Source organism: Ursus maritimus, unplaced genomic scaffold (assembly GCF_017311325.1).
Source record: "Ursus maritimus isolate PB19 unplaced genomic scaffold, ASM1731132v1 scaffold_5, whole genome shotgun sequence".
Classification (NCBI taxonomy): domain Eukaryota; kingdom Metazoa; phylum Chordata; class Mammalia; order Carnivora; family Ursidae; genus Ursus; species Ursus maritimus.
In genome coordinates this window covers 34,163,318-34,175,396 of record NW_024426663.1, presented here as the reverse complement: position 1 = coordinate 34,175,396, position 12,079 = coordinate 34,163,318, and the positions used below count along the sequence as shown (strand labels likewise).

Here is a 12,079-nt window from a genome sequence, read left to right as displayed (position 1 = left end):
GAGAGAGAGAGCGCGCGCGCACAATGAGAGAGAACACAGGAGAGAGAGAATGAGAAAGGAAAAGAATGCAAGAGAAGGAGAGGTAATGGTAGAGAGTGCTGGTGAGATACCCAGAGGGAAAGAGACAGAGCAAGGTGGGGTAAGGAGGAGAAAATAACCAGCACTGAAGGCTGCATTTTCTCAGGCAGTCTGTATTCTATAGTCTACATAGGCAAAGTTTTCAACTTGTCAGTCTGAGTCATCAAAAAGGGTCTTCATTTTCTAAAACAAGTTAGCTGGAAGGAAAACAAAAAGAAAAAAACTTGTTAAGAGGGCATGTGAGATTTTCACGCCTTAATTAAGCTCCTTCAGTTTGAAGGCTGCACACTGACATGATGTAGTGAGCACAGACTGGATGAGCGAGTGGTTTGAACCCCATTCCGAACTCTCAGACTCTTCAGACATACGAGTAGATCGATCTAAGGCATGCTCCCAGCATTTGTCCACCCAGTTAGTCCACTCGGAGTCACTTCACCTGCATGCGGAAACACCCAAGTCCACCCCAATTAACAAGCAAATACCAAAGCGGTTGGGAGTACACATGGTAGACAATTTGCCTTAGAAAGTGACTTGAATGTACAAAGATACTTGATGCACTTATTTTTTAACGTGAGACCGCAAGTTTATAAAACATCCGTGTAGGATTATAGATACTCCAGTTAAAGGAGCAAGTGTGTGCGCGTGTGGGGGTCCTAGAAGCTGATCTGGTTGGTGCAGCGGTTTGATGCTGAGTCATGCGTGTTAAATACCACCCCAGTGCACCTGTGGCCCCTCAGCGAAACAAGTTGAGCCTTTCATAGCTTCTTTACTACTGCAAGTTCCAAGATCGAAATGGCTTCTATGATCAGAACTGGGAACACGGGGAATCTTATGGTGGAAGAGGTTCTCGGCAAGTGTACAGTATTTACCTTCCTTTGTCTTACATTAGCTTTTTTTTTTTTTTTTACATTTTCCATTACTTTCAGCATAATTATGGGAACAAGTGTACAGAAGAGGTTTGTTTTGTTTTGTTTTTTTTTTTTTAGATATGTGAGAACTTTTCATAGATGAACTTTTTAACAAATGTTTTCATTTACAGGAAAACGCAAAGAAAATTTCAAGTGACAGTCTTTTTTTTTAAGTCTTTCATAAGAAAAAATTTTTCTTGAAGTTCTGGTGAGATTGAAGTCTGATATTGCAGTAATAATATTTATTAAAACCCATAACTACCAGGAATAGTGATACCTCCCACCCCTTGATTCCCCTAACATAAAAATCTGAATATATGTTATTTGAGAGTGGGGGAGAATGGCACGGTAGGCTACTTTTCCAGGCCTTTGCAAGTATGTCACCCTGTGGTAGTCTACATCCTTCTTTCAAGACCTTTAACCATGAGGTAAAAGAGCCAAGATGAGTTCAAAGAACCCTGGCAAAAATTTGCTTTGGGATTTTCTTTCCTGGAAAAAAAGTAAAATAATTCATTGAAAGCAAATGAATTCCCGTCTCCGACGATTCATCACATAGAGTTCAGAGATCATTTCCATCATTGTCGTCATTGAACTATGAACCTGGAAGCCAGATCACGATTAAAACTGACGTTGCAGATCGATGCACCCAGTGTTCAGCTGTGGCAAACTTCTCAGTGACAACTGTGCTGTGCTCTGTCACGTTGTGTTTCCTGCAGACTTTTAACATCTACGGAGTAGTGAACAATGACCTCATTTTATTTTCTATGTTAGTTATTTATTTCAAAATTAACATTTTAGTTGATTTTTGTCTGGTAAGTGTATGTTTTGCACTGCTAACTACTATGAGGGTTTAAACAATGCTTCTTCAGGGTCCCTTCACGGAGGACCTATGCAGTCTACTTAATGCTGTGAATTACATTTTTCAAATGTTTTAATTTTTTTAAAAATTAATATTCTATTTTTTTTAGGCTTCTCTAGAAATGCAGCTTTTATTTATTACCCCATTTCTTTAGAGTCCTTAAGGACACATTGATAAAGGGTACAAAAAATTCACACAAAATGGAAAACTCATTGTGACAAAAATGGATTTGAGTATAAACTTACCTACTTCAAACATATTTATGAGACAACCTAAGATACTCATGATAATTATTTACTGATTAGTTGAGTTCGTTGGGTCCACGTAATACATGGAAGAGAAACTGATTTCCAGCCTTCTTGCCAAATCCAGACCTCTCCTAGATGTTTCTTTGATAGAAGATGGGATTATTTTCCAATTTCCCAAATTAAATTTAACATGCATTATTTTGCTTTAAAAAATACAAACATTTTGGAGAATTATAGTGAATCTTCAATTATACCCATTCTATCCTACTCCTTTATTTTTCTTTTCTTTTTTTTGCTACAGGATTTAATGGGAAAAATATACAAAAGCTGTCACTGGTCAGCTGGCTCTTTCCTACGAAATATATCAGTACCTTTTTTCCATCCATTGTTCTCAGTGATGACCACAGAGCTTGAGTATACCAGGAAAGTCAATATTTGCATTGCAGGTTGCTCCTGTCCTTCCAGACACCTTTCCTACCTGTGTGACTAACCTAATTTTGCTAGTTCCATAAGTACACAATTAGTTTAGTAACAGCCATCACAATGTACCATGTACATTCATGGTGAGGGCTGAAGATTGACACAGACTTCTAGGAGCTTTATTCATACTGATTACTTAATCCAATTGTACAGATTGAATATTTGAGTGAAAGGAATGTACACTCTGTTTAAATGATGAGACTCCATCGAGAGGGCACTCATGATCATGAACTTTTGGTAGTATTCTTAAGCAAAATTCTACAGAGACTAAATGTTAGAGATGATCCTCCACTTTCAATTTTAACGAATTCTATCCCCTTTCTCAAAACCCAACCCCCATGCATGCTTTCTCAGTCTTGTGGTGGGACTGGATACAATGACTGACCCCTTCCCCCCCAATGCCATTTTCCATGGAGTTCAAAAAAAATTTTTTTTAAACCTTACATATCCTAGTGAATGGTTTCCCCAGTGTATATGAATGTTTTAAGTGTCTCCAATAGCTTATGCAGTTTAGGCGCTTTTCAATACTCATTTAATAAGATTCAATCATTTGCTAATGAAAATTCTACCACCTTCCATTTTCTCTCTATTACCAAATTTCAGCTCTCAGGAGCTGCTCTACGATTCTGAAATTGCTTTTCTTGCCTCTCTTTAGTCACCTGTCACAGGAGGTTCTTGCTCGGTAATGATATCGTGAGTTAGATTAATAACTTTTTTTTTTGTGCTTCAGATTTAGAAGAAAAGATTTGTTTCCATTTGAAAGGAACTGTAAGCTTTTATCTTCTAACCAACTGAACAACACACCAAAAGCAGCCTAGGGATGAGCATTTCTTTGAAAGCAATTAGGTTATTCACCTGGTATTAAAACTATTGACTATTAAAAAAAAATCTGACTTTATTAATTTAAAAGGCAGCATCAAAAACTGAAAAGGAAGGGAAAAAAATAAACAGCTTCTCTGCACTCGTTTGGAGCTCCCCAAACAGGAGTCATCAAGATGAGGCATCAAGACCGGGCTGCCCTTTCAAGAACACCGTGCAGCCGTCCTGAGTTGTGCTTACCTGCACTGCATGCAGCCCTTCTCTTTCCGGCCTTGGAAAGAAGTGGTCTTGAGCCCGGCTGAGAAGCACCTCCACTCCTCTCTCTTGTTCTGAATGGTGTTTGTGTCAGTCTGCAGCTGTGTATGGTATTATGTCTTATAATCCTGCATCACTTCTATCCTATCCAGTCATATCTAATGTAGAAAATTAGTTTTCAGTGAAAGTAATATGTAGTGCTTTTATGATATTTGTGTGCAATATCCCCTCTTCCAATGAGGATATTTGATGTAAAAGAAAAAAAAAACTCAGTTCCACAATAAAATACAAAAGTGGCAAAAGTTCATGTGTGTGCGGTGCTGTCCTTTGTCTTGTGTGCCGAGTTGGGCTCATCAGGAGTTGGGGCTTGCCACCCATGGTGGGGAACACATTCACTCATGAGGGCTGTCTGTGCTCTTTTCAGTGGCTCCCTGGCCTTTGGCAAACTGCAGAGAGGGCCTTGTACTATTTCGGTAACTGCTACATCTTTATCTTTTCTAACCCACCCCTAGAGCCTGTTGGGGTCTAAGGACAGAAACTGGGAGGTGAAGGAAAGAGATAATTACCATTATTGCTTAAAAAGAACAAATAGATCAATGTAGACGAAGGAGGATATTGGGACGGTTTCTTATATAAAGAAAAAACAGGTTTTAATCCTAGCTCTGCCACAGACGGCTGGCTGCCTGACCTCAGTCACTTTATCCATCCGAAGTTCCTTTACTTACCTATAAAATGAGAGGATTTGAAAGGATGGTCAGACTGGGTGATCCCTCCCAAGACTGACTTTCTGGGGCTCTGTAAAGCCACCATGTTCAGTAATTACATCTAATACTATATCTCCCTCTGGGTTTCTTGCTCAGTTACAGAATAAGCTTATATAACTAACATAATACTCTGTGGATTTGACTTGCCACCCAAGAACTAAAAGCTGTTTTAGGAGAAGTGATTATAAATAACAGAGTATCTCAAAATAGAAGGAATTTCTCTTAGTCAAATGATTCTTGAACCTTCACTCTATACCCAGCAGTGGGTAATACTGTGGGGATTTATAAAGGCGAACAAAACATAAGTGCTGCCCTAAACTGACTGGGGTGACAGGGGCTCCCAAAATTCAAGGGTGAGCTTTGGTGACCTAGGAAAAGCACCAGAAGTGATGTCTAAGCTGAGACCTGCAGTGTGTGTGTGTGTGTGTGTGTGTGTGCACACGTGTGTGCATGTGTTGGACAGAACGCAAACTCCAGGTAGAGGCAGGAGCTCACACAAACAGAGCAGGAGCAGCTATGTTGGGGGGGCCCCCTCAGCTCAGAATGGTGAGTGTACAGTGGGAGGCCCTGGCATCTCAATTCCCTCAACATGGCCAAAAAGTATGCCCACAGAGGGCTCAAAAGAGACTTCCAGTACCTGGCCCTGACTTCAGAGATGATCCTTTGGCCTCAAAAGGCTACTGAAGCCTGTCCTGAGTCATAAGGATGTCTCTATTACATACACTCCTTTTATCATATAGTGTGCCTCCAAAACCATGGGGCTTCGTTGACTGGTCCCATTAGAAGTCGCTGTTTAGCAGAAGGGATTTGGAAATGCCTCCAGAAATTAAAGGGTTAAGCATGTGAGAACTCAGGATGGGAAATCATCGCCAAGAGACTTTAATTACATCTATCACACTGAAGTAAGTTATCTTCTATTCCACTGCCGCACTACTCAGTTCCAAGATGTCTTTCTAGCCAGAACCAAGGGTGCCGGCCTATCTGCGTTAGCCCGGGACTGCCCTGGCTTTGGCTCTCCAGGTCCTGTGTCTCAGGAGGTCATCAGTCCCGGGGAAGCCCTGCCAGTTGTTCACCCTACCCAAACCTCTCCATGTGTTTCTATCCCACTCCCTCCAGACCCAGGCACAGCTGAGATGGGGAGGGAGTTAATGTCCTTCCAGCTGGTCCTCTTCTAGACATTGGAGGTGGCGTTCTTCAGTTTCTTTTTTCCTGTCTTCCAGGTAAATCAACAAAGGTCTGCTAAGGTACTGACTCCACCTCTCTCTCTTTATACTTGTATTGCTCATTCCAAATGTTTCTCTGTGTCCCTACAATGATCTTTTGCCAAACTCCTCACTCGCGAATTCTCGGTCTCTTGCATCATCCCCGATCACCGTTTCCTCTTTGATTTTATGCTGTGCATCTTGAAAATTCACTGGAGTCATATATGCACATTGACTCCTGGCCACACCTAGTTCCTTGAAGATGAGCAATTCTGGGTAATTCTGGGGGTGTTACTAGCAATGTTCACAGATGATGGAGCATCATAAGGACTGCTTCATGGGGTGATCTCGCCATAAAAAATAGGCACAGCTCCATTTTGTGGCTCAGACTCTCCCCACTCAAACCAAAACTGCATGTTACTGTAATGTAGTCTCATGGATTTAAGCTGATGACTTTTACAACTGCTATCTCGGGTCCATACCACTTCTCTGATCTCCAAATTCATACCCAGCTGTCTATTAAGTGCCCCATTTGGATGGCCAATAAGGATCTGTAAAAGAACCCAAATCAAATTTAACATGCCCCCAAACAAATCCCCAATTTCCCCAAACTACTTCTCTCCCTAGGCTTTTCTACCTCAGTAAATGGTGAACACATTACTCCAGTTGCTCTCGTAAAAAATCTTGGCCTGTCACCAAATCTGCTGGCTCTTCTTTCCAGTCCAACCCCTTCTCCTTACATTTACTGTGACTGTCTAAGTCCATCATTTCTCTCTTGGATTATGGCGGCAGCCTCCCAACCGATATTTCCGTGTTCCATCTCTGCCCTCCGTGTTCATTCACCACACAACAGCTGGACTAACGAACCCTCTGAAAATATTAGGTCAGAGCATGCCATCAGAGCCCTCAGATGGGTTCTCATCTCAGAGTGAAGGCCAGCACCCTTATTAACAGGCCAGGGAGTCTTATACCATCTGTCCCTTCCCGCATGCCTTATCTCCCTGGCCTCATCTCCTGCTATCCTCCATCTTATACTTTCTGCTCCAGCCACACTGGCCTCCTGGCTAGTCCTCTGGTACTCTAGGCAGGCTTCCATCTGGGCCCCTGGTGCTGGTTCCTCTGTTTGCCACACTTTTCCACAGGTAATACCATGACTCACCCTCACCCCCATGGGTCTTTAGTCAAAAGTTATCTTTCCAGGAAGGCCTTCCCTAACCACCCTAGTTTGTTGCAACCTCCCCCCTCCCCGACCCAGCATTCTCTTTTCCTCTTCCTTGCATTATCTACCACTTATCACCACATGACATATTATGTACTTATGAATTAACTGTCTCCTTCCATAGAATGTAAATGCCATGAGGGAAGGGATCTTTGTCTATTTTGTTCCTTGCTGTATCCTCAACGACTATTTTAACAGTGCCTGACACATAATAGATGTTCAATAAATATTTGTGGAATGAATGAACGTACTTCGTCTCAGGTTGACATAGTGGTTATATGGTGTGGTTGTTGGGAAGTGGGTTTGGAATCGGACAAACATGGGTTCAAGCACCATGAACCCATTTATTAGTTGTGTGGCCCTGGACAAGTCACACAAGCCTCAGTTTCCTCCTCTGCAAAATGAGGGTAATAATCCGTGCCCTGCAGGGCTATTCAAAGTAGATGGAATTAAATCAGGTAGAAATGGGCATTCACAAAGAGGAGTTGTTAAATATAAATTTTGTAATCAGGATGGGTACAATGATGAGCCAGAGCCCGGGAAACACTGATATCCAACAGTGGAAGCTTTTAATGGACACTGGTTTTATTCTACATACTATTTTAGGCATATTAGCCTGGGGCGGGGGGTTAAGGATTAAAATTTTGAACTCTGCTGCGATAAAGTATTGTAGAAACCAAAAAAGCAAGCGAAATTCTCCTACCACTGAGTACATTAGAGAATATAAGGTACCCCTTAGAAATCCTTTATAAATCTTCCCTGCATTCCTTGATCTAGCGTTTAAAGCCACAATGGAATTAATTTTTGGATGCTTCTTGTAAGAATAAACTTTGTTTTCTGAACACATCCAGCTCAGATCTGGAATCCCTAACATTCGTACATAGTAAACATACAGCCTCAGTGTAACTGTCTTAAACAAAGTGGTAACTGCTACCAGCTATTGTGGACCTCCTCGTTACCATACCGGTAAGAGCATCCTCTCGGCAGTGTGCGACGTTAGCAAAACAGCCAACTCAACAGGGAAAGGAAAGGTCATTTTCAAGCTAAGAAGCTGTTATTTAGAATTAAAAGGCAATTCCCCTTACATCATGATGTTGAAAAGCACTCCTCCTACCCCATTTTCAAAAGTAAGATTTTAAAAACTTATCATTGTCAGAGTTTAAAAAGTTCAGCTCTGAAGATTATTAGTAACCATTTAATGAAAATACAACCATACCACATTTTCCGCTTTTCATTCCCTATAGCCAAAGCCCTCTGAGCCCATCTCAAACTTGATCCCTTCCTCACCGTCCACTCCCTGTGAGGTTACTGGGTGCAATGGTGTAGAGCCCCACTGACTCACTGGAGCACACATCACAGCAGCTTCATTCTGGAACTCAAGACTCCTGGTCCCAGTTACATATCGCCTGACAGCAAAATTGTTACATCATCATTTATCCTTTCCCACAATGGACTTTGTTTAGGAAGAATAACAGCTCACCCTATTTAACTACATATTTTATACTCATTTACTTAGATAAAAAACAACTGTTATTTCATTACAGAGTTAAATTAAATATTAAAATTATTAAATGTTAATTATTTTTCTAGCTTGAGAAATGCCATTTATAAATGAGCCATTTGCACAAACATTATTCTTGAGTCTCATCTACGTCACCACAAAAATGCCTGTGGATGCCCTGCTTATACGCCCTCAGCCAAGGTTTCTGACCTTGGCACTACTGACATTTTGGACCAGGTACTCCATTGTCATGGGCCTGCCCTGTGCACTGAGAGGTTTAGCAGTATTTCTGGCCTCTATTCATGAGATGCTAATTCATTCGTAGTGAAAAAATGACTTTTATAAACTAATTTTCAGGGCCTGTGAGTACATGGAAAATCTACAACAAAAATCCCACACACACATCTGATAGCCACGGCCGGCTAGAAGGTGTGAAAACACGATGCAAAGTTTGGTGCCAGGGCAGCGTGGCCCCAAGAGCAGCAGAGTCAGGTACTGTGCTGTTGCTCAGCAGGAGTTTTCATGCTCCCCACTCTGGTAAAAACTGGAAATCAAGTGCGACAGGGACAGATGGGGAGGAAAAAGAAGGCCAAATTATGAGCTGCAGTATTAACATGATGCTTTGTGCCATGATGGTCAGTAACTAACAGACCAAAAGGGGCCTTCTGATTCATCTTGAACCTTCCTCTTGATACAATAAGGGAGTGGATGAAAAAGCCCTGCCCCTGATAAACCAAAATATCGCGACTTCTGGTCTTGCTTTGCTTAGCCACGAGGCCCTGCGCTGGATGTGGACAGCGGGTAAGGCTGGAGGTCAGCACGCCAGGTGAGGAGCGATGCCGGCCTCACCTTAGCCACTTAGTTTGTTTTCTCATTCAAGAATGGGGTTACTCCTACCTCCCTCACAGGGTGCTTGAGTTGCTGGCACACAGTTCGTCCTCAATACATGGTAATGGTTACGGTGGTGGTTATAAATGCCAAAGTCTGATAAAGAAGGAAGGTTAAAAAATGTTGCTCAAAATCAGGCTAACCATATTGACGGTGTGACTTCGTCTCTTCCTCCCTTCCCTAAAAGACAAAGAATACACCAAAAGAATCACAGAACATTTATTTCCAGAGGTTCTTGATAAAAGAGCACAACGTTGAATAACAGTACTTAAAGGCAAAATTACACAGCAAGCAGGAGCTGCCCCTGAACCCTTTCACAGAGAAACGTCAGGAAGGAATTTCCACCTCCTGACAGGTGCACAATCACGCATGTCTCCTATGCACTACAAGCCCCATCCTGCCTCTCGTTTTCTCCTACTTTTCTAACTGAAATGTGTGTTGACAAGTTGTACATGTGTGCATGTATGGACACAAAAGGCTCACTTTACCTCGAGGAAGGAGCTGAGAATGCTCTGGAAAGAAGTTACCCCAACATGATGGAGAAGCCAAGCCAAGGAGGCTTCAGAGCTAAAGCTAGCTTTCTCCTCAGAAGCCCTTCCATTCTAAAAATGTCACCGTGGGTGCCTGAAATTTGAAAGCCAGTGGATTTGTGGTGTTGTGTTCACTCCTGTCCTCAATTTCTCCCAAGTTCAGGTCTGCAGGGAAGAGACATGGGGGAAGGAGAAGGTGAGACGTGTGGGCATCCCACAGCTCAGGCCGGAGGACATGGAGGGGGATGACGCCCGGGCCAAAGAGTTTGCCACTGGGGAGAGAGACCACTCAAAAGCCTGTGCTCGACACCGGGTTGTTCAACCACGGCCTCTCCCTCTACCACTGCTATGGATCAGGAATTTTCAACATTCAACTTTGATCCCTGACCCCAGACACCCCACCATAAGCCTCGAGTGCACCTTATTTAAGGTGTTTAGCTGGGGCTTCAGTCTGACCACTTGCCACTCACAGTTCTGCAGCCCTTCTCGGAATGTGATGGAAGTCACAGCGCCTCAATACTTGAAAACTGTGGCTCTGATACCACAAACAGCCTGCTTTAGGAAAAGGAGAGGGAGGATAGAGGAGGCTGAAGCTGCCATCACAGTCACTGTGAGTCCCAGCACGGGGCTAGTGAAGCTCTTGTGGTGGGGGCTGGGGCTCCCCGGGCCTGTTAGGCAGATGCTTTTGCGGCTTTCCGGGCCTCGTGCTCCCGCTTTGCCCTCTCCCTCTGCTCCTGCTCCCTCTGAATCAAGTGTACCCGCTCCAGATGCCACTGCTGCAGCTTCTGCTCATAGGCTGCGATGTCCTCGGCTTCACAGGTGGGGAGCTGTTCCTTGATAAGCTGGGTGGTCAGAGTCAAAAGGCTTTCTGACTCAACTCTGCCCAGGGCCTCAAGCTTAGAGTGCAAGTCCTGTTGGAAACAAAGGAAAAAAGAGGAGATGGGGGTGAGAAGGAGGGTGCAGATGGGAGAAGACAAAGAGGAAAGGAGATTAAGTCACTTGAAAAATCTCCACACATTCTGCTTGCAGGAAAAGGCACTTTATTGGGAACCTGTCATGCTGCCTTTCATGCAGACACTGTGAGCGTTTGCCCCCTTTTCTTTCAGTCCAGCAATTTTGCTACGATGCACCACATGTGATTTCTCTGCCTTCACTCACAAACAGTAAATGGAACTCCATATGCTATGATTCTCTGTCATTTCTTGTTTTAATCACAAAGACAGCACAAGTCTAACAAATCTACATTTCTGCTCTGACTTGCACCAAACCAAGCAGCAAACTCCCAGAGCAAAGAACTCTAAGACGCACACAAAATGGCAGAAACAGCTGATCAAGGGGAGCAAGCCCGTCCCTACCTTTTCCTTCAGAATGATGGAGATAAACGTTTGCCTAACCAGGGTTCCTTTCAACAGATGGAAATCATTTCAAGAATTTTCTACTAATGGCATGCTAAACAGCTCCCATGAGTGCTCGCACTATTATAAGCTTCCACCTGCTGTGCTCCTTTACAGGTCAGCCTTTCCAAACTGACTGCTTACGGCTCTATCTGAAATGGCATCTTGGTTTGGGCGGTATTATATTCCTGGAGAAGTCAAGTACTAAAAACACTGATCTCCTTAAGTGCTTCAAGATGTAGATCATCAAGAGAGAGCCACTTATGGCTCCAGCTGTAGCTTATGCCACACATCCCCATGTTCCAAAAACAAATGCAATTAATTTGCTGGCATAGGTGATGAGGCCTGAACCAATAGGGGGTGGAAGGACGTCAAGGAGTGGTTAGAGGCCTAGTGTGATGGGTCAGTCCTGTAAAAATGGACCCCTAACAAATTACCTGAGACTAATAAAAATCAGGCAATAGGAAGAAAAAGAAATGTACAATGAAAATTCTTTCTTTCTGATGTCACTTTCTATGTGGTTTGGGGCCAAGGAGACAGCTTGGGACACCAGAGTAAGGACTCAAATCTGATTCCGCAAACTTTTGTTCAAATCCCAAATTAGTCACTCATGGGCCAGTTCCTCTCAGTCTGGTGTCATGTAACACAGGAAAAGCAGCATCCACCACGTGGAGCTACAGTGAAGATGAATGAAATGCACTGATGCCTAACACGCAGCTAGCAGCCGATAAATATTTGTCTCTTTTTACTGATTTTCGAAAAAAATGCATGTGTAGAAGAATAATGAGAATTTAATGTAGGACAGATTTCTAATCTCTGAGATTAAACATATAACAAGAGGAAGAAGTAGTCATCTTTAGAAGTGTTGTAGCAGTATTTTTTGTTTGTTTTTTTAGCCTTTTCTAATCTGCAAAGTTAAGAGGAACCGGTAAGT

At 42.9% G+C, this 12,079-nt stretch overlaps 1 protein-coding gene across 1 annotated transcript in view; it reads right to left on the bottom strand.

The window, feature by feature from the left end:
* Positions 1-9,426: 9,426 nt before the first annotated feature.
* The window catches only part of MRPS27 (mitochondrial ribosomal protein S27), an 87,938-nt gene continuing 85,285 nt past the window's right edge, over positions 9,427-12,079 (bottom strand). Inside the window, exon 11 of the mRNA XM_008691313.2 lies at positions 9,427-10,662. Coding sequence (XP_008689535.1) covers positions 10,423-10,662 — 240 coding nt within the window. The 3' untranslated portion in view covers positions 9,427-10,422. The remainder of the gene's footprint in view (positions 10,663-12,079) is intronic.